The sequence below is a fragment of the Ammospiza nelsoni genome, chromosome 2 (genome assembly GCF_027579445.1).
Source record: "Ammospiza nelsoni isolate bAmmNel1 chromosome 2, bAmmNel1.pri, whole genome shotgun sequence".
Classification (NCBI taxonomy): domain Eukaryota; kingdom Metazoa; phylum Chordata; class Aves; order Passeriformes; family Passerellidae; genus Ammospiza; species Ammospiza nelsoni.
The window spans coordinates 80,740,100-80,766,402 of record NC_080634.1 but is presented as its reverse complement, the minus strand read 5'-3'; the positions used below and the strand labels follow the sequence as shown (position 1 = coordinate 80,766,402).

At 37.0% G+C, this 26,303-nt stretch overlaps 1 protein-coding gene across 3 annotated transcripts in view; it reads right to left on the bottom strand.

Moving 5' to 3' along the window:
- Positions 1 to 26,303, bottom strand: part of PCCA (propionyl-CoA carboxylase subunit alpha) — a 274,780-nt gene that overhangs the window by 174,682 nt on the left and 73,795 nt on the right. For all 3 annotated transcript variants that reach the window (XM_059466064.1, XM_059466066.1, XM_059466063.1), the window contains 4 exons: positions 19,107 to 19,238; positions 12,558 to 12,594; positions 6,670 to 6,748; positions 935 to 1,037 (listed from right to left, as the gene is read on the bottom strand). In XM_059466064.1, the coding sequence (XP_059322047.1) occupies positions 935 to 1,037; positions 6,670 to 6,748; positions 12,558 to 12,594; positions 19,107 to 19,238 (351 nt within the window). The remainder of the gene's footprint in view (positions 1 to 934; positions 1,038 to 6,669; positions 6,749 to 12,557; positions 12,595 to 19,106; positions 19,239 to 26,303) is intronic.

Genomic DNA, 26,303 nt, shown 5'->3' with positions numbered 1-26,303 from the left:
GTGAAGCTGTGGGCATACATCTGGCAGAGTGAAAAATGCTTAATATTTCTCTCTTAGAAATCATTCCACACTATAAGTTTACTGTTGTTGTTTCACTCAGTTATTGAGCTCTCACTACTAAAAAAAAACCAACCACCTTGTGCCACAACACAGAAAGGGTTTAGATTTCGCACTAAAGTAAATGAAATTTCTGTGTAAAAAATAAAATTTCTGTTGAGGAAATTAATATGCTCCATAGAGATTTCTTGTCAGGAAATACCTCAAGGCTATTGACAAACACAATCCAGCTACCTACATAAGATCAAACATCACAAATTTTGAAATCATGATTTTGTGAACAAGTGCCTAAAAGAAACAACTTTTGTTCTGCATCAGCAGACTTAACTCTAAATCAAATAAATGACAGAAATGGAAATAACGCAGAAGTTAAAGAGAATACACCTGATTTTGAACCAGAAATTTCCCAAAATGGGACACAAATCCTCCTCCCGAGTTGCCAAGTAGAATTAGATACTTCAGAACAAAATTCCAAAATACTGACAAAACCACCTAGACCTGGCAACAAATTGTTAAGCATCATTAGGCAGTTGTTGAACTCCTACATCCTCTGCTGCACTCAAGCACTCCAACAGGATCCAGAGTTCAAACCTCCAGCCTTAGGACAGATGCCTATGACATTTTTTTCTCCCCCAACAAACTGAGCACAGTTCACAGTCTTCCTGCTAAAGAAAGGCTAGGGAATAAAAACAGGAAGGCTGTATTGTACATGATAGCCATGTAGTTTGAGCAATGACCCAAGACACCGGAAAACACAAGACTCTAGGCCTTTTTTAGTGGAGTGTTTGAAACATTTTGAACTTTGTTTTATTTATGAGTTCAAATCTCATTAAATAAATACACAATAATTACTAGTAGCAATAATAATAGTACAAACCTGGATTTCTATGTGACGAGGGTTATCAATGAACTTTTCTATCAGTAAGCGATCATCACCAAAACTTGAAGCAGCTTCTTGAGACGAAAACCTAAAACCTTCCCTTAAATAATGAAAAGAAAAAGAATAATCTGTATTTAACAAGTCCTGAAGCATACAAGAACACTTACTAATTTCAGTAAACAATCAATCTTCACTAATCAACACACATCCAAAGACTAAGTCATATCATTTGCAATTGATTCTGTAATCAATCCTTTTTGACACGTTTTTGCCAAGTCAAAAAAAACCCCAACCAACCACAAATAGAACCAAAACATTCTCAAAGCACAAAAAATTTCAGTGTGTTTAAAAAGCCTGAACATTTACTACAACTATGTATTCATTTTCTTCCACAAAACCAATAAAATAATTGAATTGTAAGTACCTGTGATTACCAAGTACTTGCTATACAGAAATAAATGTGAAGTTCATCATTACTTCCAGCACACAGCCCTCTTAACATTCAAGAACAGCAGAAGTTGGTTAATTCTGCATTAAAGAACTGCAAATACAATATTTCAGACATTGCAGATTCCAGCACAGAACACAACCTAAAGATGCAATATTTGACCTCAAAGAACACACCAGTTGTATTATTAGTTTTTCCCTGCCTTAAAATATAAGGGAATGAGTGTTGTACAGAGCATTCTGTACGCTTCCCTCTGTTTCTTCTCTTACACCTGTAGTTAAACAAAAGAAATATTGCAAGCTACTTTATTTATTAATTTTCTTTAATAGCAGAAAGAATACTCCTTGAGTCATAAGCTCTGACAAACAAGTTTATCAACAGCTTTCTCAGGGTGAGACAGATCATAATGCAGGGACCCAAAGGCTTCACTGAAATTTTCTACAAGCTCTGTAAGTCACACATTAGTGAAAGCTTGGTCAAGTTTCTGTGTGACTGAAACAGCATCCCTGACATCTGTGCCCAGAATAAGAGCTACAGCACAACTGAGTTGAAGTTTTTATGCTTTCCATATCTTGCCTGTAGTTAACCCAGACCATTGATTTGCAAAATAGGTAAATTTACAGTAGAGAAATGTGTATATTTCAAAGTACATCTTCACACTTTTTTCAACATTGTGGGATAATACATGTTGTAATTTTGAGAGATTATACCTAATGTACAACTTTGCTAAATTCATACTTAACTTCAACACATTTAATTACCTAGTAAAGAGAAAAAAGGGACATCAAAAGTAGTGATTCTGTGCACTACCTGATCTGTCAAAAAAAAAAAACAAGTGCTGTAACAAACAGCCATACATAGTGCTTCTTATTGAAAGTGATTTACAGCTATTTTAACTCCTATATCAAAGGCTCTGTTTTGTTTTGTAAACATTTTTGTGTCACATAGTTTTATGCATAATTATTCACAATTGACTTTCTTTCACTGAAGCTAATTAGAAATCTAAACTGCAATACTTGTTAAAAAAAGACAGGTGCCTAATCATCTCATCCATACATTTGCAAATCTTTTTAAATTACATATAATAGGAATTAATATCTCAGATATTCTGACCTTGTTTTAGCTTACAAAACTGTGCAGTTGTAATTGGGCAACAATAAAAATTAATTCCAAATAGATGTGAGGAAAAAAAATTTAAAAGAAGCAGCAGAACAGGCTTTTTAGGAAGGCTGTGTAATCTCAGTGCAAGACCCAATCAGGTGGAGCTCTAAGCAACCCGTTTAAACTGATGTTATTCAGAGGATGAAGCTGGATGAGATGCTGTCTCTAGATCCCTTCAAACATGCACAATTATAAAGAGGAAAAACAGGATCTCTCTAAGGTTCACCTCTCTCCCTACAGTACATTTACTCACACTGAAGTTTAAGCTGTACAAAAGCATTACTGATGTTGCCACAAGCCTTCCTGTGGTTGTCTCAAGTGAAACAGCCACGCCAACTTTCTGCCTCCAGCTCTAAATCAGCAGTGCTGCTTTAATTAAAACAATTTTCTTTCGAGGCAGTCAGACACTAACAAAAGACTGTACTCATTATGTAAAATTTCAGTTTTCAAAATCAGGAAATAGTAAAAGAACATTTTCTTTTTCTTGTCAAGGCCAGCATTAGAAGGACCATCTAATTAAAAAATAGATGTTTGATAGCCATTAATATAGTAGCAGCCCTTTAAAACCCTGAGAAGTAGCCAATAGATACTCAAATGTTGTTGACTTCACACACAGAACCAATATAGATTGCTTCAGCTTAACTCCAAACTAAAAAAACAAAAAACAAAAAACAAAAAAAAAAAAAAAACCAAAAAAAAAAAAACTAAAAAAAAAAAAAAAAAAAACTAAAATTATCTAGTCACAGCATTTTACACGTGTAGATGGCATGAATATGTGAATGAGTGGGTTTTTTAAAAAATAGGGTTTTAGGAAAGACTGTTCTTTACTCATCCAACAGATTCCTTCCCCTTACTTGAGCAGCACATAGGATGCAGGACAGACCAAAGATGACAAGCCCATACACTCCTGTTTTTGCACAGTACTTTGAAATGCCAAATGCAATGCTTTGGGAAGATAATAAAGTTAATGCATAGGCTTGTAATAGGTAATAATGTTGCGTTTTAAAAAGCATTGTCTTCTTAGACCACACACTTCATATACCCTCTGCTTTAGGAGGTGGAGGATTCAGAATGATTTTGCTAATTATTATTCCACATTAATATCTTCCAGTCCCACTCCTCTTTCCATTCACAAGACCACAGGAACAGAAATTATAAGGAGTTCTTGGAATCTGAGAGCAGATGTTTGATTTTTATTCATAAAATTGGCATAAGCACGAAGAAAGAATTTCAGAAACAGGACAATTTACATTTTCCTATTATTACATGTTAAAAAACAAAATCATTTCTCTAAACATCTGCTGCTGGAAGCTGCCTTGGTAAAAACTTTCAAAACATATACCCACTAAGCATGCAAGACTTCAATATCTACGAAAAGTTACAGAAGGCAAGACAATAGGGGGGAATTGCTAACACAAAGCTCCAAAATTTTCAAAGGTAACTCTTAAATTATTTAGTACAAAATTCCAACTTGGAGGTTATCATGTCTGCAGCTGAAGCTGCTAGCTAAAGACACTAATTTCTATCTGCAAATTCACAGAGTTTAAAACATGGGCCAATAGCTCCTGCATGATGACCTCTGACACTCAACTTACAAGCAAGTAAGTGCCTTCACATCAAAGACCCATCACAACCTCTGCCAGAAAATTTCAATCTGTTCTTTGGAAAAGACAGAGTCCTGAATTTAATACCTTTTCAGAGCTGCCAGGCCACCTCTTGGAGCCATGATGCCTAAAGGTTTAGTTAGATGTACAATTGCTATGAGCATACTGGAAGCAAGAAGCCTTCAGTTTCTGCACAAAGAGGGAATGACACAGATGAGGTGCAGATATCAGACACATGCCCTGGTCATGCTCTGCTGTACTGCATCATGAACTACTCATTGCCTGTGCCTGGAAACCTTTCAGATCAGGTTTGCTGGGGTGCAACCACAGAGGCTCTTCACATGCAAGACCAGAGTTGGGATGATCAATGACTCAGTTAAAAATAGGTTTAGATACAGAGCACGACAGAACTTTCTCAGGCTGAAGGAAAAAAAAAAATCTACCAACCTGAACTTAAGGTAAACTGCTTTTCAGAAATCTGCCCTTGATTTTTCAATATAATTTCAAGTGGGCATCTATTAGGTGAAGAAAAGGCATGCTAAATGACGCTTCTACAAACCAAGAAATCTAGCTATGGATTACATTAAAGTGAACACAGGGCTATTTTAATTTTAGATGTGGGTCAGTGGCTTGAACTGTACATAAAAATTCAACTCTAGAACTTGACCAAAATTAGGAAAAAAGCAATAAAATTGAGGACTGGGAGGGACTCAGATCTTAAAAAACACAACAGCAGCCCTACACAGAGAGGGGGTCAACACTGCAGACTTCCACAGTGAAGAGCATGTGAAGAGCTGTTTCAAAAAACAAATTGCAACATTGACAAAACTGTACCAGTATTTCTTTTAGAAATACTAGCTGAAAATTAACAGAAATCTTAGCTATAGCAGTAATAATAATTATTATATTAATAATATATAATATTATATAGATAATAGAGGATCTAAAACAATTGTGATCATTTGGCATATATAAGGGACATGAAAGATGAAGCAGTAAGTTACCACCGAGAACAATTCTGTGACAGCAGTATTTAAGTTCCTCAGATCAGTCTTTTCCACTTCCAATGGCTATTTCCACCACCATGCCACAAATAATTTAAGGTTCCTTATTGTACACAAAGCCAGTTGAAACAAGGAAGGTTTTCAACTAGCCTGAAAATCCAAAAGTATGTTTCAAACAAGGAGAATCTTCACCCAGAGGGTGGTTGGGCACTGGCCGTGGTTTCCATAACCACAGCCTTTCTCCAAAATAAGTTAGCAATCATGACTTTAGATCCACTTTTATTTTAAAACATCCCCTTTTATTTTAAAACAGTTACTTTAATCAAGCTCCTTTGCTTCTTTCTGAACTAAACAAGAAATGAACTCCTTCCTTTCAAGTCCAACAGACAAACTGCTGCCTGCACAAGATCAAGGCAGTAATTTTGGATTCTAAAGCAGTAGAAACAAAGTATCCTTTTAAGAAAGAAGGTTATTCTAGATCTTCATTCTAATGCACAAAACATTATTTTCCTATTTAGATTTGAATACAAATGGACTACATAGAGCATGGTACAAATAAACCCATCATGTTTTCTTTAAATCTAAAATTTAACTGCTAGACATTCATTATTCCTTCATCCAATTTTTAGGTTTTGACAAACAAAAATTTAACAGGGGACAGAAAAACAACAGAGAAGTCTTGCAGGTGGCTAAATTAAACTAATGAAAATTTCAGTTGTACTTTGAGTTTACTCCAGCACATGTGCTGCTCCCTCCATGCAGAAAGGAAACCATTCCAGTTATTTTGGATCAAATAGGCTTTTCATTACAAGTTTAGAAAAATCAGAAAATACATGTTTTTGTAAGATCAGCAGCACATGGAGTTGAAATCAGGCTCCCTTGCTGCCAGAACATCAGCAGAGAAAGGATTGTAAAATTCTGAGTCAACAATGCAATGTTCAGGATTCAGACAACCAATAAGACATGAAAACATCTGTGTGTTGAAACATGTGTTCTTTCAAAACAGACAAAAGTACAATAGTTTGCTGATACAAATGGTTTAAACACAGAAGTATGCAATTTATTAGAGCACATTCTGGTAACACCGTATGTGTTCCCACGTATGAATGATCAGACTCATCAACTTTAACAGAACTAATGGCATGCATTAATGTTTGTGAATCAGGGCCAATAAATACTCTACCTAACACAGAGAAATTAAGGAATCAGCATTCTGAACAGCATACAGCAAAATGTTATTTACAGTCTAACATTGGACTAACAGCAGTTGTAAATGTTGGTTTTTTATTCAAATTAATGGATGATATTTTGTAAGGCTTATGCAATAATTAATTAGAAATAGGCACACGCAAACTTCCAAAGTATATTTCTCACTATGCTAAAGGGAGAAAACCAAATAATATCCAATTTCTCTGTCTAACATTTCATATCTGCTCAACTGTCAACTCACAATGGCTTAATGGGACTTCAGTAACTGCAGCATTCATCAAGGCAAGCTTTTGGACAGCATCTCACCTGGTCTCTTCATCATCCCAAGCGATTCTCATGCCTTTCCCACCACCACCTGCTGAGGCCTTGATCATGACAGGGTAGCCTAACAGCGGGGAACAATTAGACAGAAGTTCAAACTTTGTTCAGTTGGTCAGAGGAACATGACAACTGACCACATGTCCAATAAAGCCAGTAGACAATAACTTCGTTTATTAAAACACTTTGTTTGCAGGGAGAACAGAGGAGAATTTTTTCTTTTCAAAACTTAGCTGTCAGTGCAGTAATTTCTACAGCCAAGAAAGGCTGTCTTCTCCAATTCATTTATACCAAAAAAACACTGAATGAATTATTCCCAAATAATGAAGTGATTTATGAATAAGGCATTTGACCTTCTTAAGCTCACATTTCCTTAGGAAATTTTTTTTTCTTTTATTGCTGCTTAAATAATATTTTTAATTAATAGCAAAAATTAGTCGACCTTCATAAATTAAGTCTAAAGATAGAGTAAACAAATGTGCATCTTTATCAACACTATTACAGCACATTTTAAACAACACAGCAGCTTGAGAGCTGCGCTGCTTAGATATTATGTAACAGTATCAGAACAGATTACTTTTGTTTACAATTAAAAAGTATTCTTCCCAAATGTACATGTAGTTAAAAAAAGAACATAAATTTGTCAGCATTGTCCATAACCAGCAATACCTTACTCATAGAGTAAGCTACTGTAATACAGATATGAGGCAGCATCTTCCTTCTCTGAAAACTAAAAAAATTACAGTAACAAAGCACACAGTTTAAATGCAGATTTGGCAATGATTGTTTATCTTTTATTACAAATAATTTCATTCAAAGCAGCTTCCTGATACAACTCCATCATACCAGAGAATATCACCTTTCTTTACATGAACATGCAGAAAACTAAAAATCAAGGTTCTGATTAAAATGCTTTTGACATTTCTAGGATAGCAGAAAATTCTTAATGCCTTTGGTCTCCAGAATATTTAATGAAAATCACAACATAGGCAAATATGAGATCATCTGATATCATCTGCCAAGAAGAGTCCATCAGTCCTTGAGAACTGAAGATATATTGTGTAAAAGGCTTTGATCTGGGGACAGAAAGAGACAATTGAATATGGTTCCTAAAAGTGGTCCAGTCTACTGTCATATGTGTTACTGATATTTACGGCTTCTTTCTGGAATGTAGATCTACTCTTGCTCTGTTAAGTGACAGCAGTACAATATTCCCACATTCTCCTCATAGTGATCTAACTGAAAGGAGGTTCAGGAGAAGAAAATGAAAACCAGCAAGATCTGGAAAATCTTTGTTTTCTTAAAAAGTCTGAAATGGATACCAAAAAAAAAAAAAAAGGCATGACAGAAGCATAAGGAACAGTAGTGTTGATTGGAAGGCAGAAAAGCAGTAACAGTACATGAGAACATTAAAATAACAAAGAAACGGGGAGAAAAAAAATCAATAAAATAGTTTCCAACTTAACACATTATTAGACTGTGAAACCCCAGGCTGTAAAGCATTCACATGGCTGAAAGCTGTAAAGAGGTCATAGTTAAGCATATGTAGAGCACAAACCAAGCTCCTATAGGCATGGATTACCAAAAGGCTATAAATCTCCATGCCCTGGAGTCTAAAGTAGTCTCTTATTACAACATGCAAGATTAAGACCAAGCAGAGCCATGCAAATAGCCTTTCTGGAGTCTCTTAGATTTTCTTGTGAAGTATCTGATACTGCCCATAGAAGGGTACAGGATAAGCCACAGAGTAACAATTAGCCTGATCCAGGCCTCTCTAATCCCAGAGATTAAGGGGTAAACTCAAAATAATTCTAGATTACACACAGCAACAGTGAAGTTCAACCAATTTTCATGAAATGCAGTATATGCAACACCTAGACAAGAGCATTTTATTGATGCTGTAAGGTGCAACTCCAGATCCCTGGCAGCTGCCAGGCTCCTACACAAGTCACTGGATATCTTGAAATAAAGCTAAAAGCACATCTTGTATAACTTCCATGCAAGAAATGAGATTTTACTGGATAACACTAGTGAATCTCTGGCAATACTATCACCATCTGGAGACCTTGTCCAACCCAAAAGCTGCAAGAGTGAAATTTTGAAACAAGCACTGTTTTATGCCTTATTATGGCAAATGCACTACGGCAATTTCCATAATTTAATCTTCAGTGTTATATGTACTTGAAAAAATCATCATTAATTATGCTACCAATTTCAGTCTAACAATATCAGTCTCTCGAATGGTTTGCTGATTTTAATTCTGTAAGCATAATCTAGTCCTAATTTACTGTTCTTTAGTTTCCAAAGAAAAACAAACAGGCATATCAAAAATGAGCCTTGGTAAGTCTTTGTATGCTTCAAAATGTAATTCATCTATCACAACTCACATGGTTAAATTATCAGTGAGTATACATGGGTTACTAGTATCATTCACCAAGTGTAACACCACTTTGCTTCCACTCCCTCCCACCTTTTATATACAGTGATAACACGTCAGCCAGGCTTGTAGGCAAGGCAGTTAAAGGCTCCCAAGAGCCACTATATAAGTAAAAATCAAACAGGTTTTAAAAAATTAAGGTAAGACCTGTTTTGAAAAAAATACATACAGCTTTTCTGGTTGAGAAGAAAAATTGCAACAGACCTCAACATGTTAGCATGTAAATTAGCCAGTCACCTGAAAATAAGGGTACTGGACCTTTTGCCCAGATATGAGGTTACACACTGCTCACTCTTGGGGAGCTAAGCCGAACTCAGCTACAGAGCAGCTCTTTAGCCAATACCAAAGACTGAATGGAAGGCCCTGTAAAATTTAAGTTTTGCATACATATTGGGTAGAGGATACTGGGATCAGAATGCATTACTCAACACTCCATTTTTGCAGCAATCAAAATTGCTAAAGTATGTTCCCATGGATTGGTTGGATTATTTGTGGGAAGGGAGAGGCATGCAAACAATTTCTAACACTTATTTGTAAGTACCCACAACAACAGCAAGGAAAAGACTCACAAAGCAGACACATTTTTGAGTAGGTGTTAGGTTTTCAATCCCTCCCTCAAATTAGATGCCACTTTATGTGAAATTAAAATTGCATGTGAGATTAAAACCTACTCTTGTTTTATAGTTTTCCAATCTTGTGACACCTCTTAAGGAAGATTTTAGGAAGCAAGAACTCAAAAAGCAGTCAGACTTGAGGATCACTGCACCTGCTCTTGCTGCTAAATAGACACTCATAAGTTAGGACTGCTTTGTTTCCAGGACAGTTACTATTCTGAGAATCTGAATGATAAAAGGAGTAAACAAACTTCTGATGTCCTGCTCCCACCCTTTGCCACCATGGTTTTTAGATGTAATTTACCCATTTTTACAAAGCTGCAGGTAATAGACCACAGAACACATTGTGCGATATCAGTTTGAGCAATGTTCCATGTGACACTACAAGATTCTTTTCAATATCCATTAAATCTATTAATATCCATTACATGCTAGCACTAACTAAACTCATGTCAAATGAAACATGACAAAAAACCATCTTGTTGATCTTTTCAGTTTTGTACAGATTTTCATTTTGTTTTAACTGACTGCACTTCATAGCTGCTCAATCCTTTCAAATAGAGGAGTCAAACTTTCGTGAGTTTCATTGATGCTTCAGAATTAAGAAGCCAACAGTTCTTAATGTACAATCCTACAAACAGACCTAAAAGCAGCATGGGAAAAGGGCCAATGCAATTAAGCACACAGAAAGGATCAGAAGAGCACAACAGCCCACACCAACAAATAGAAAAGAGAGACAGTAGAAAGGAGCCAATACAGCAATTTGCGCCTGAACTTCTTCCAATTTCTGATTTAACCTAGTTTCCCTATCGCATTCTCTACACAATGCAGGAAAACATGTTAAATCAGGGGCAAAAAGAATGCTTCACTCCCACACCTAGAAAATGTGTATCCATAGATAATAGTCACTGAAACAGGTAACAGCTGCATTCTCAACTCTGAGGTGCCATGCTTCACTACTACTGGATATTTCGCCAAAACACAGCAGGGAGAAGCAGAAAAAAAAATAGAGCAAGAGAGCATCACACACAGTTCTACTGTTTTGAGCACTGACCCACAGTCACTTTTTTAAGAATTACTTACGCTTTCTTAGAAGACTGAAACACTGAATTAGTGAAATTAGAAACAATCTGAAAGTATTTCACTTATCAAGTGCTTCATATACAAGGACAAATACATTACATATATACACAAGAGACTATAATTTCATTCTATCTTAAGATCCTTTGAAATTAAAGTCACTCTTTTTAATTCTGGTCAGTGATTACAATTAGACAGAAGCTTAACCAAACTGATCAACTTGTCAGACCATGGGTGGAGAAAAAGCTAGAAGGAATATTTTTCTTTCACTACATGGCACTGTAGTACAAACCCTTCTTGTATCAAAGCAGTTTAAGAATTTTTCATCTAAATAAAGCACCACCCAGCTGTCTGTAATTGACTTTATTATCACAGATTTAAGACTGCCTTGATATAATGACCTCCAAACTGCTACTGATATCAAAGACAGGAACCAGTCAACAGAACACCAGAAGAACTCAGAAGAAAATTAAAAAATAATGTATTTTAAAGGGTGTCTAGAAAGCCACTGCATGCCTTCTAACTTACATTCATCAAAACTGTTTAAGAAAATACCTGCAGGAAATCTTTAAAACACAAGAGCAAGAAAGGGTATTGAAGAGAAAGTGAACAGAAATATTGTCACATTACTACACAGAACTAAACCAAATTTTATCTATCTACCGTTCCCTTCTGAATGTTCCAGTTTGGTTGACAGTCTCTTTCTTTTGGTAATGCTCCCATGACAGTGATCAGTTATCACTGGATTTCACAACCAAGACACAAAGCCTGACTACTCACAGAAATGCTGACTTCAGTTGTGTCAGCCTAAAAGTCAGACAAGCCTAAGGGGGGTTTCAGGGCAGTTAACCAGTGCAGGGTAAAAGTCCCAACTTCAACTGAAAGCAGAAAGAATGTACACTGCTAAGTTATCTGTAGCAGTGCAACTCCCACTTTCTATCAGGCACATGAAAGCACAGCAATAGCTCTTGACACAGGTGAAAAGCTGTTTATCTACCTGTGATAAACCTAAATAGCTTCTCATGGTTTCAATCTCAAAGGGAAAATTAAAGAAAAACCTCAAGAAAAATCAGATATCTTACTGCATTAGATTCTTCCTCTAGAAAGCATTTAAGAACATGTGTAATTTGAAGCATATGGTTTAGCATTTTCACTAATATCAAGCTTTAGTAAATAAAAGCCAAAACTCATTAAACACATATTACACTTAACCTTCATCAAAATTAGTCCCAGACTCATTTGCTGGTTGCTCTTTTCACCAATCTGTAAGATACTCAGAAGCTGAATAGTGACTTTATTTCAGTAAGCACAGAAGGCTGGTGCTCTGGATCATATTCAAGCTAGCTGCAGTCCAAACAGCAATGAAGAATGAAGATCATAACATCACTGGTGTCAGTCTCCACATAAAGAGAAGTGCACCATGCCTAACTTTTGACTATCATGTCCAATAGCAGATATACTTTCAGCTAACTCCTTTAGTGAGGTACTCATTACTGCATATTACATTCATTCCACAAATCATGGCTGCACTTGTTCTGTAAAGTCCAGTTTGAAAAGCTCAAATTTGATGATTTAAGAGACAGGGCGTTAATGCCTAGATTCCTCCAGCCCTATGGGCAACAGGGAACTTAAAAACTATTAAAACATTATTTGTTCTATAGGGATTACTTATTACACATTCAATTTAGTCAACCATGTCTGCTGAGAGGCACACAAATCCCACCATAGCTAATTTAAGAACTTACCAATTTCCCTTGCAATTCTGACAGCTTCATCTGCATCCTGTAAAAGCAGGAAATGAGACCCAACATTAATCCCATCAGCCATTGCACTATGTCCTGAGGGCAGTCATATATTGCACTACTGTCTCCTCCGATTCATTTAATGTTTGATTTTACAACCTCCTGACCCTTTTCAGCCAGAGGAATGTAAAATTAATACCATAAGTGGAATGTAAATTCTACCTCATCATTAGTGCATTGAGAAACTCAAAGCAACGAGGAATCAGCTGACAGGAAACACAACCAGGATCGCAAAATTATTTTCTGCAGTTGTAGGAATTTAATGCTAGAATTTAGACGTTTACAATCAATAATGGACCATAAATCAGATCGTTAAAGTTTGTCCACTACCAGGTTGTTTCTGTCCTCGCAGGTATTCCTTGTGTTTTCCTGATTGCTGTCAGTAGGGGGAGTTGATTCTCTATTGTTTGGGAGTAACTCAAGTTCAGGAAAAAAAACCTTGTAGAACTTCTTCAAAGACAAATGGGTTTTGTTTACTCAAGAAAGAATACAAGCATTTCAGTTTTGAGAGTTCTGCATTCCGAAGACAAAATAAACCTTAATTGCATCATTTTAAACTGTATCTGAAAGGAGAAGATTTCCATAATTGTATTCATTTAAGAGTTGCATAAGCCAACTTCACAAAATCTTTTGTTGATGCCACCTATTGCTTCAGCTGTCTTATACTACTGTAGCCTGGTACAGGAAAAAATCCTGGGACACTCAGTGAACAAAAACCAGAACACCTGAATAACTTACATTTCAATAACCAAATCACTTTCCCAGCAGTAGTTATTGCTACTGATAACAGTATATCTCCCTTATACAAAATTAGAAAGAAAAAGGGTTAAATTACCGTGGTAGACGTTAAGTTTGAAAATTCCATCCAAATTTGCTAATATTTATACTATCCCATGACATACATAAAAAAATTTGTATAAAGGCAGTAATGTCTGGAAACCACCAGCTGCTAAGTGTGTCTGAAACTATGGGGGCTGACTTATGAACATTAAACTGAAACCTGATATTTTTAAAGCTTTCAAGGCAATCCATTTTAAAAGCACCCAGGTCAGAACTTTAAAAAAAAATACATAAGAAATGTTCATACCTGGTTCATTTATGTCCGACAATAAAACAAAATCCTCTTTAAAAGTCTTCAGTACCTAGTAACAGCCCCATGAAGAATAAGAGGGCTGGCAGGGGAAGTTGTCAGAAAATTTAATTTCCTTTCATTAGCTAGTCTGCTCCACAAATCGGTGCTTGTTAAGTTCAAAGCAGTCCTGAAAGCAACATCAGTTTTAAGTCTTTTTACTCCAGTCACATCTGTTAATGAGATTTTTCCAAATAACAATTGTTTTTAACTCAAGAGATAAATCTAGCAAAAAAAAACTTGCCCCTCACTCCCCCCCCAAAAAAAAAAACCCTCAAGAGTTTACTGTTTTATTACACCTTGCTGCTTTCCATGACCCTGCACCCTCCAAATTTTAGCTTAAAGGGATAAAATGCATGAAAAGGGTCATTTAAGAATGTTAGTGGTTTCCACACATTGAGTTTGAAGGTTCTTTGTTCCTGCCCGTGACAGTTATGCGAGAATACTTCCCCTTAATAGCCTCTCTGTCAGGAAGTGTTAAACCTGCCAAATGCAGACAATTAGAGCCTCTTGAACAAAATGCAGGAAGAGTGATGACTGATGAAGAGCCACGATTATAGTTGAGAAAGAAACTTTTACATTTCTTTTCTCTTGCAAATTCCCCCACATATTTGCAAAATAGAGTTAAGGGGGGGAAGCAAACAGGGTAATCTTTTTTCACTTAGTTACCTGCAAACAAGTGGCTAACTGATACACTGTAATCTACAGGAAGAAAAGCTGCAAATCATTAGAGAGGAACTTTTCACTGCCACTGTATTTTTACACATGCATACAACAACTTTAAGTAACAACTGATTGGTATCAGCAGCACTAATTGTCTTAGTTCTGGCTTGAAAAGATTTTAGTCATCTGCCCAGCACAGTTATTAATTTACACTGTGTCAACATCTGTTTCTTTTACAGTTCTAACATATTAGAACCCAAACGCTAAGACACGAGAAAAAAAAAAAATCCATGCTTACTCCAATTTTCGCTTTCAAAGAGCATTTCTGAACCAGAAAACAAAAATATGCTGTGATTTAAGGAGAAAAACTAATTTAAAAAACTGATATATTGCAATCTCTGATAAGTCTTTTGATCTTTTTCCATAAGAAGGTATGTTGAAAATATGCTTAAAATATCGTGAATTTCACTTGCTGATTGCATAAATACAGAAACAGTTTGGCAAGTTAGGACAGTTATTTTAGCTTTTTGGTATATAAAACTTATGACAGGTACACAATATTTGCACAAGAGCGGCAAAAAAGTGAATGCTATGATACTGCCTAAAACACATGTCCATATGTGCAAAATATACAAAACCACACTGCTACTAAAAACACTTTATTTTTAAAAGCAAAAGTCCTCAATGATTTACTGCTATTTCTTCCAAAAGCACATTAGCTACACTACCATTTTCCCAAAATAAACTGGAAACTGTAAAGAAATATATAATTTCAGCACCAACTTTTATTATACAAATAAAAATGTTCAAGTAATGGTAGAAGTTAATAAAAGTCCTAGGAGTTATAAAGTTATGTCAAGTGTTTTTACAAATAGGTGATTCCATTAAGTTAAAGAGACATAAAATACTCCTTTTAGCATAAGAATTCCTATCCTCCTACTTTCATGTACATGCCTCTCAACCAGGTACCAGCAGGTGGAGACAGAAAAACAAATCCGTCTTGATGTAGGGGAGTGCCAGGGTAAAGCTGATTAAGTGACTCCTAGAACTGTGAAACATTGAATGATGAAGAACTGCATCATGGTTTTCATGGCTGAGGGCGTCAGCCTTAGAGAACCTCCAGTTCATATCCAGAATCTTTAACAACCTCTCCAACAGTGATCATTCAATCCCAATGTCAATATCCCAGTACAAAAATTCATCTAAAACAGGCACCCAAAACTTACCTACAGTAAATTCAGAGCCTTACTGAAGACCTCTAATGTGTTTACTGACATCAGTGAAACTAAGTAGACACAGACATTATTCTGTGCCTACACCCAGCTGTGTTCTACCAGCCATAAAAATCAAACTGGCTGTATATGGCAAAACAATACAAAAATAATTCTTTCCTTGCCATTTCTTTCCCAGTTTTTCACCACAGCATGTTCTTATGCTCATTACTCAGCCTCCACTTTCTAGTCTCTTACTCCCCTTCAGTTGTTTACAGTCAATACATCATCTCAGCCCTAACTTTAGTATAGCCATTGCTCACATGGATTAAAACCATTTATGACTACATCTCCCAATCAGGTTTTATAAAACTAATTCTAGTTACACATTTTGAAATTAATTACCTTTCATTGCTTTTGTTGGCTCTCTAGCTGACGGCACAAGACTCCAGTTCCTTATATGTTCAAACTGGATTTCTCAATTGCCCCAGCCAACTGAGAAACTGAACCAGTGATGAGAAGAAAATGACTCTTTGTCAAACTGTCCTCTCCATTCCATATCTTTCCACTCTGTTTCATATTTGCTAGAGCATTTCCCAGTACAAGAACAGTTAGCTGTGTCTGATGCCAAGCATCCTCCTCTTCAATCCTTCCAGCTTTAAGTATACTGTTGAAGGGCTTCTTTCTTTTACATTTCTAATTTAATTACTACTCACTGGGAATTTTTCTGCATGCAATTTCTCCAAGATGTTATTACAAAACCTTAGCTGTATCTCCTATGTCTAAGTGCAAAGCAACATAAGAGAGGAAAAATATCCTTTATTCATGAAGGACCCTAAGTATCTGCAGCACTATTTAACATGGATGAAGACTACTCTTCTAGTAACAAAGATTTTCAGTGCAGTCCTGAGTTGAATAATGAAGCACTAGAAGTTGTTGCTCTGTGTTTGCCTCAACTATTCATCCACAAACAACACATGCAACAGATTCGTATTAATTTCTAGCATTGTCAGAGGCATAAATGCAGATTTCCTCCAGCTTTACTGAAGTCCACTTTACAGTTGAAGCCAGGTCTAACCACCTTAAGCGTCAAGCAAACACTTAACTCCTTCCTAAGACCTTTAAAATTTTTATTTCTCAGGAAAAAGAGCCCACAAGGATTTTGAAAGCTTCATAACTGTGACTAAAATAGGTCTCCCACAGAATGGCAGAAACCTTAAACAGTCTCCAGTTCCTTGTGTGTTGCTGTTCTGATTAGAGCTGGTATCATGCAGCTTTGCCCTTCCTATCTTAGTCCAAATTTGCAAAATAGCATATCAAGCTCTAACCAAAGATCAGGCATCCTGTATGACCTAATTATTTGGGTATTCATTTGAGCAAAAGACATTGTCACAGGAAGGAAATCAGAGAACAAACACAGGCACATATTTAGATCCATAGCAAGTATGACACTATCAATTATCAGAAGCTTTATTTCCTGTAACTGGTAATCAAAGCACTGGTTAGCTTAAAATTTGCAACTCCACTTTTTGATGGAGACTACAATGCTGGTAAAGTCTGTGGGACTTTTTCTTATTTGGTGGGCACATTGCAAGTTTGGATTTGTTTTTTTTTTTGGATACGTACTCTTTTTCATCAACACTCCTCAGATAATCAGAACCCATGCAGGGCTGAGGTGGGTGAAACTGGAACAACACAGGCACTTTGGCATTAAGGAACTACTACATAGATCCTTTCAATAGCAGAAGACTGGAGCTGTCAACTCAGGCCTACATTCCAGTTCATTTGGTTTTAAAGGTATTGCTGCATATAGCCCATTGCCAATCACATCACTTAAGTTTCCTTTTTGTGCCAGGAACTTCAGATAATTGTCAAAAACACTGCAACAGAAGGTCTACGAAACAAGTTCACACAAGAAAGCAGCTCAGCTGCACTGGTTATAGGCCTATCTGTTCCTTAACCATTATCCTACTTTGTCAGGTTTGGGGTTTTTTTATTAGTAGAATAACAGACCCTTAAATTTTAACTTGATACAATGAGAAAACCATCATTTTGAGTATTTAATTCTGCATTAGAGAATGTTTTGTGGTGTTCAAATGATTAATTCAAAGTTATCTTCTAGCTAGATGCTTTTCTGGAAGTTACTTTGAGGATTCCTAGAAGAATATACAGGTGCTAGAAGAATATACAGGATAGAACAAAGAATATTCTACCCAACAGCTTGGCTGCTGTTAAATCTTACAAGTGCTAAACGACCACATACAAAAGGGACTGCTAAAACATACAACAAAAACCTGAAATTTGCCCATTTGCCACTCCCAGACTTCAACATGGCCACAAATTCCAGTCCAAAACTCATATGGAGTCCTCCAGAAGGGAAAGAAGTCTTTGCACTTTTACCTGTTGCAGCATTATCCTGCTACCAGACATTACAAACATGCATTTCCATCACAAGTACTGAAAAATTCTCTTGGGCATTTTGACCTCAGCTATTTTGTGATTTTATCATTCTCTCTCACTAGTCAAGTTCTCCAGGCAGCCTCATTGGACCAAGTATTTCTGTGGAGGCTGAGCCCCTTTGCACTCTATTTACCTTTCACTTTCAGTCAGGTTTTGAGGGGTAATTTGTCTTTTAACAGAGTTTAAAATCCAGCTTAGCTATATGCTCTTTTCCATGCAACTTAAAGTTTTACTCAAACTTCATTTTAAAAAAATTTGATTTGACATGTAAAGCATAAAAATTTTCAACCCAGGAGGTCAATATTTTACAATGAACCAAGTTTTAGTTTTATCCAATGAAGATTTTAAAAGAGAAAAGCTTAACTACATTAACATAGACAATATATTAAGACACAAAGGAAGGCTTAAAAGAATCCAACACAATCACTATGGCAAAAATAAACAAAAATGAAGATATACCTTATTTAACCTTAGAAGCTATAAAGAAGTAACAAGTTCTTTTTTACAAAACTGTTGGAAGACATTCCTTCTAAAATACACAAAGAGAAAGAATCTACACAGCTGTAGATTCTGATAAAGAGCCGTCAAATTCCCCCCCATCCCATCCTCATCCTGAATTTTGCAACACATGGAAATATGCACCATCAGAACAGACCATAAAATGCAAACTTCACACAGTTTCACAAACTTCACTTAGAGCTGTCAAGATCTTGGCCAATACAAAGACCTGAGAAATGTAAAAATGTGCAAATAAGTCAAACCCACACCTGACATTTTACACATCTACCTGCCTTCATGTTAAATTTAAAGAGACTCCACTGAAGAACTAATACATCATTTATTATCAAGGACTTTCTCCACTTCTCTAAAGCTCTCTTGTTAGTAAAAATCTGTACTTCATTTTTAATTACATTTTACTGAAAAAGAAGAGGAAATTATAATTAGATTCTGCATCAGACCTTCAATAGGTGTACTTTGATTTAGACACTGTTCCTACAGTGGGCAGACAGCAATTAAATGATTTCTCACCTTGACTACTCCATCAAAGCCAGGAATTGTGTTGACCTTTGCATTCTTGGCTAACAATTTGCTTTCAATCTTGTCTCCCATAGCTTGAATAGCATGTGTGTCAGGTCCAATGAAGGTGACACCTTCTGATGCCTGCAAAGACAATGAAGACAAAACTTTAAGAGACAAAAATAAAAATCAGCTTTTTCATACACAGATATTACTATTAACTTTTTTCTCTTTTTGAGCTAGTACAAGACTTATAAGACAGTGATCTCTTTACATAACAACAGAGCAATATATAAATATTTCAGACAGTTCATTAAAAATGTGTATGACCTTGTGAAACTATGTATACACACAGATTCAAAGCCCTATAATTAGCATTTGTATAAATCAAAAGCCAGGCCAGAGAAAAATAGCTGCAAGTGGAAGTACTCCAGCCTGGAAGTTAAAAATATCCCTTCAGAAAACAGAGGTTTGTTAATTCACCACTGAAATAACCAAAAGTAATTTACAAAGATGCACTTGCCAAATGATAACACAGTTTAAAATTCTATGTATTCCTAAAACCAAACCTCAATGAAATACCACAATGAAAATGCAGTCTTTAACTCAACAGATAAAAGATCTTGAAAATAAAGCAATAAGTGAAATAACGTTTCCTGATTCTTTCAGGCAACTCTTCTCCACTAATAAGGAAAGCAGTTAACATCAATGTTTTACCTACATATTAATGTTGAAGTATTAAAACATTTTAACTGCACGTTTCTTCCTCCTGTTTCTCTATGCCAACAATAGACTTCAGCAAGGTTATTTAGACAGAGGCATTTTTCCAAACTTCTCCAGGTCAGTACTACATTAAGTTAAAGACAATTCTATCAGAACTGTTCCCTGAGTTACTGATGCAATAGCAAGTACACATGTGTTTCAGGTAACTTCATATCTTTTGTACTGGATGGGGAAAGAGAAGATGAAAGAGGGGTAAGGATGAAACAAAAAAATTAATTTTTGTTTTAAAAAAAATCAAGCCTTGCACAATTCTTCCAAGTTACATTTATTTTCTTCTCCCCAGTTCTAAGATATCTGTAAAATGTCTAAAACCAACTTGTTTCTAGCCAATGGGCAGCTAACTTAATACCACTACCAGCAAAATGGTAAACAGCAATTCTTATATCACAATTCAAGCCTTAGTATTTTGTCTTTCTGACACATGCTACACAAACCATACAGTTACAGTCACTAACAATAAAAAGTCATTTGTTGAAGCTTTGTGAATTTACATGATGGAAGTACATGATCCAATCCCAGAACATAGGAAAAATATGTTTAAACTGGGAAACATCCTCCTATTTGTGATCTTATAAGAGCCAAGAGATGTCAACATGCTTGGGAGTCACTGTCTGCACTGTCAGCAGCCTCCTAGCAGGATCAGTGTGCCAGCAGCGTCTCTGTGTAGATTATTTCACACCATCCTGGCTAACAGGGAAATACAGATCATCCAGAAAAGACCAGGTGGGCATTATAGACACACAAGGAAGCTCAGTGCAAGGACACCCAAACCAAATGCAGAGCATCAGTCCTGCTACATCAAAGAACTGTTAGCTTTGACCCACAATGAACCATCTGGGGATTTATCGCTGCCCTTCTATTCTCTACTGCATTGGGATTCTTAGCTTAGCAACTCAGGAATTAACAACTTGATTAACAGCTGTCTTAGAAAGTTGGGAAGAGCGTAATACAAAGAAGGAAGAGAGAGGAGGACCAAAACAAGGATGCAGATCCATAATTAAGTAGTAATCAGATCCTTTGGCACTTGAAGAAATCCACTTTTTAAATGAGAAGGGAAACAAAGCAAGGAGTTGATGCACGAAACTACAGCGACACAAAGTTTGGAGCTGACTGTTTCAGAAACAACCTGAAAACTTGTACTTCTTCCTCTCTTAACAAGAGGCAGAAATTGGCACCTGCATACACCTAGAAGCAGGACAGAGTTATATCATCAGACTGTATCCCAATCTCAAAAAACCTTGTGGAAAAGGATCACTTACACACTTGACAAGTGGAGATTACACTATCCCTCTTGTATCACTTCTAACCTGGACACACCTTGTTTCCACAGTTTCTGCCACAATACTGGCATTTGCATCCTGACCAATAACACTTCAAACTTCAGCATATATTGTTTCCTCTCCTCACTTTCTTCTCAGAGTTTACCATCAAAAACACGAGATCTCCAGAGGTCAAGATATCGGGTTCAAAACTTTTGCTGCCATATTCTTACAGTATTTCTCTTCTCTCCTATTTGTACTGACAGAAAATGAAAAATCTTCATTCAAACAGGAGGTCACAGGGGAGGATAAAAATTACATTGATGGCATCAGCAAGCATGCACCTTTCCAGCCAAGTGCCCACAGGGGACATCAGGCTTGACCTACTGTCTCATCTCACTGATTTGTGGCATGGACTTCCAAAGTCCCAGTTCACTCCCTGCTCCTGTCCAGACAGCCAGATAAGAAGAGAACAGTACCATTCAGGAAAGATTAATGAACCACCTAAGAAGGAACACTGCAGGCCATTTCAAGAAATTAATCTCTGCATCCAATATATTTGTTACATGAATCCTGTAGAGCTGTAATATTCCACATGGACACAGCCCATAATACTTACTAAAAATTAAGTACCAGATGATGTGTAGCATATTCACACTACTCTAATGCAAATGTCATCTGTTGCAACCTGCATTTTTTTTTATGTATACTTTCATAGGTCAGAATTTACAAACTGCACTTGTCTACACATGCAGCTTTTGACTGCAATTGCTTCAAACCTTTGTACCTTACACATATCAGCTTTTCCATGGTGAACAAACAGCAGCACAGCACAACCAGCTATTCCCTCATAATATCAGTCACCTGGGGCAGTCACCACAGCCAGTTATTTCCCCATCAACAATCTGAAACGAAATAGTTTAATTCAATATGATATCAAAGGACACCTAAAACATGTGATTCTGCATTCCGCAACATCCATAAATCAAAAATAAATTAACAAACCTAGGAGGTTCTGCTGGTCTCCAGGCAGTATGTCTAACCATCTCCTACACTGGAAAGGTGTGCATTCTCTGACATGACTCATAACTAACTTTAGTTAAGCACATTAAAAAAGACTTTGTTTAGTAGTGCCTTAAGCTGACAAAGTTTTGCAAGTCTTGTTACAACAATTTAATACCCCATCACTTAAAGATGCTTGCTCAAGCCCTCTGCCAAAGTTTCTCTGCTCAACACCAGAAAAGTGCCCCAGCTTCTTCATCAACCACACTCACACAATGTATTAAACAATCCGTTCAAAAGTCTACTGCCTAATACTGAAAATACCAAAAACAGACCATAAGAAAGAATGCAGTGGCAACATCTTCACCTCCCACAAAGATTTACCAATTTGTTCACACACAGACCTGTCAGTGTGGCAACAAGTACTAAAACCTCTGCTGTACATACACAAGCTTACACATTGCATATCAAACAAGTTCTTCCAAAACTTCTGTTACTCCTCCACACATCCAGCAGCATATTTCAGCCTTGAAGACTAATTATCTGGCTGCAGAAAACACACCAAAAGTTTCACCATAAACATGCACCAGCACTTTGTTTAGAAACATGCCTGTGATATCTTTGTATCACTGCTCTACTTTGCACAATCAAAGGTACAGGGAAATAAAAAGGAATATTTTATAGAAGAACAAGTTCATAGAAATTCATGAAAAAAGTTAATTTTTAGTTGTCTTAAGTATCAGATACTAGAGTTTTCCCCAACAGCCCACTATTTTTGAAAGCAGTAACAACAGGTCTAATAGTCATGCCATAAGAACTGTGAGCAGTTTATTCTCCCTTGCTTTTGGTGGTTGGCTCTTTTTATGCCAGACAAAAGCCTTAGTCTATCCTCAGAGAATGCAGCTAATATAGCAAAAACTAAACATAGTGTCAAAGTACAACAAACAAAGGCAAGATTTGGAAAATCCTTTTGAGAAGTTCATGATTGAGTTTGCGACCATCACAGTCACAGTCTGTCAAACATCTGACTGCTCTGGGAACAGAGTGGGCCAGACTGACCTATGTTAGTGTAAGTCATCATACTCTCAACATCTGGAAAGGACCTGCCCATCTGATGAACTCCTGAAGTAATTAAAGTGACCATCTAGAAGGGGAGTTCCCTTTGCACCTCCTCCTGGAAATTATGAATGTAGATATTCACAATTAGTGTATTACACAGTCAGTAGTGGATTCAGTCTCAGTGACAGCCCAAGCAGAATTAAAGATAGAAAGCATGAAGGAGGGGAAACTGCATAAGCAACTTTTACACACGTATACTTGGCAACATATACTCTTCTGTGGGCTTATGAATCTGTGGCAAAGCAGCCAACTCACTGCCAGGCCTCCTGGAGCTGCAGGAAATGATTGAACAGTTCCAACTCAGCTTTAGACAAAACAAGTGATACTAAAACTTATCCTGTCTTTTACTATGTTAATTATGCACAATTAAACACAGTTTTTGGTGTCCTCATTTGAGCCAAGATACTTGAATCTACATGTAATATCAGCTTAAGAGGAGCAGCTTCAACCAACAAGGAGATATGCCATGTACAAAAACAGTGCCATCAAGAATCTTGTGTTTCCTCTTTCAGGACCATTGGATGAGAGGATTTTTCCACTCACAGCATGCTGATGTGTCAAAGCACACTCCAAGTGCCCAGCTGCTTCCAGGTGCAAGAGCCCCTACCGTTACCTTACCACACAGAAGCAGTGACAATAATGTAGGCTTTGTTCTTGTTCATTCCCTAGTATCTGAAATGAGTAGTTCTAGGGAAGTATTTCTCATCTCTGAGGAAGAAATGCCTGAAAGGCTAGAAAGATCTCAGGAGCATTTGTAGCTACTCTGCTTTATTGAAAATAAACTTTTCTATGTGAACACAGAGCTGGTTTTAAACAAGTTCATGAACTTTACAGGAGAACCCAAAAAATCTATTGCACGCTGCCACTGAATCGTCGGTTCTCAAATTCAGACTTACATATGATATTTTCAACTCAGGGTGATGTTTACAGAAGATACTAACAGCCCTCAAGTAACTGAGGCAACCAACCAAGTTCCTCTTCCCTCATCCTCTCTCCTTCCCCTCCTGCACATGCCTGCCCACAGTTCTATCTATCCCCCTTTTCTAAAGGCAGGCTTAAACACTCCTCAGCTGACTTAGCTGACCAACATGACAGACAACGGTCTATTTCTTGTGTAAGAAATGTTTTCCATCACTTTCATGAGACAAAATGAGCTAAACAGAGAAGCTTTATGGGCACCGAAGGAAGGACCACAAGCTGCGGGTGCATGCAACTGGGAACAAGAACCTTCTTTGGGAGGATGGCACATGCTCAAACTCTGAGGTGCTCTGGAGGGTGGCTGCATGCTGCCATATTGACCTGCTCTTCTTGTTAAATCTGCATTACTGTTTTAAGGTTTGTTTTAAAAAGTCAAACATGATGCTTCTCTGAGGAGCACTGTTTGAGTCACAGAATGGCTGAAGTTTGAAGCATCAAAGCCACTGCTAAAAACAACTCTGGACATGTAGTTACAAGTATTTCAACAACTTAAGGGCAGAAGAGAAACAGAAACAAGATTCTGTGGCAGTGAGGTAACAGCAAGATCAGCAAGTGTGGGCAGCACAAGTTACCACACTTACTGAAGAATTTATTGGTGAGTAAGATTATGAAGGAGGGTCCACAGCTAAAAACTTAAGTAGAAACTTTATCATAGGTCTGGTTTTCAAAGGAATTCTGTTTTAACCTGCAAGTTTTCTTCACAGGAGAAACTAGAAAAGGTTTCCATTAAATCCTTACTGATTGATTCTTTCACCATTGTACTACCTCTTGCCACACAACCAGCCAAGAAGGCAGATCCAAAGAAGAAGGGAACAGGCGCAAGTAGTCTGGTATTCACAGTGTTCCAGAAAAACTGGGATCATCCACAAACACAATCCCCCACATACAACTCACAGACCACCAGAAGGACAAAAACCTGAATGTGCAGCTGCCTGCAGACACATACAAAGCAGAGTAGATAAGCAGCACACCTCAAAGATTACTGGAATAGACAGCTGGGCCAAAAAGCCTCTAAGTCACATGAACTAAATGCAGGGCTGAAAAGCTGAGCTGGCAGCAAAAGGAAGGTCCAACAGAGGTACAAACAACCTAGGAAAAAACCAAGCAGAACAGAAAAATCTAGAGGAAACATCCAAAGTCAGACAAGATTCAGGAGTACTAGCAGGGAAAAAGGGGAGAAAAAAATCCAGCACCACCACCAACGCAAGCACACTGACATCAGTTGAAAAAGGCAGGTACATAAAACACTTCAGAATTAGGAACTGTCCATTCAACATTGGGAAGGAAATCCTCAAGGAAATCTACTATAAGAATATATAATAAGAAGCATCCACTCAATAACTTAGGAAATACTGAACTGGTAAAATACTCTACAATACAATGTGGTGGGCATGAAAAAATATCCTGAAGCCTTCTGCACAGCCATGACATATCAGCTCCAATTTTTTGGCCCTGTTGCTGCTGTCTTGAAGGCTCAGAATTAAGAGCATACACAGAAGTGGCCAATTATTTGTGCAGGCATCAACCTGCAAATTCAGTACCAATAAATGGAAAATTTCATTCTCTGATGTTTAATTTTAAGCTGCAAAGGGCCTGAATCAGTAAAAAGCCTTGGTATTGTCATGGATCACCAAGAGCAGTAACTCTCCAGCAGTTCAGTGAAGAAAAGTTTCTCCCAACCTTGTTTACAATGAAATAAGCAGAACTTCTGAAGATTCTACAGGATCTTTACAATGCACACACTAACACGCACAAGAGAAAAGACAACACATACAAGTAGCATCCTTCATTAGAACAAATATTTTTACAAGATGAGCTGAAGTAAATTAAAGCTTTCTGTACAGCTTATAGCCCAGTGAAGACAGTATGTGATGTAAGGAAAAGCATAAATATGCAAGAGGGAAGGGCTGTAGCATCCTACTGTTCTCTACACCTGCCTTTGACTACTACAGGTCTCTGCAGAGGTTTGGCTTTTGTGTTGTTAGAGGTCTTTGGAAGGAGATGGATTACTACAATCACCTTGAGCTTCAGAAGCAGAAGGCAAGTACACTGTGACAGGAAGTAGCCT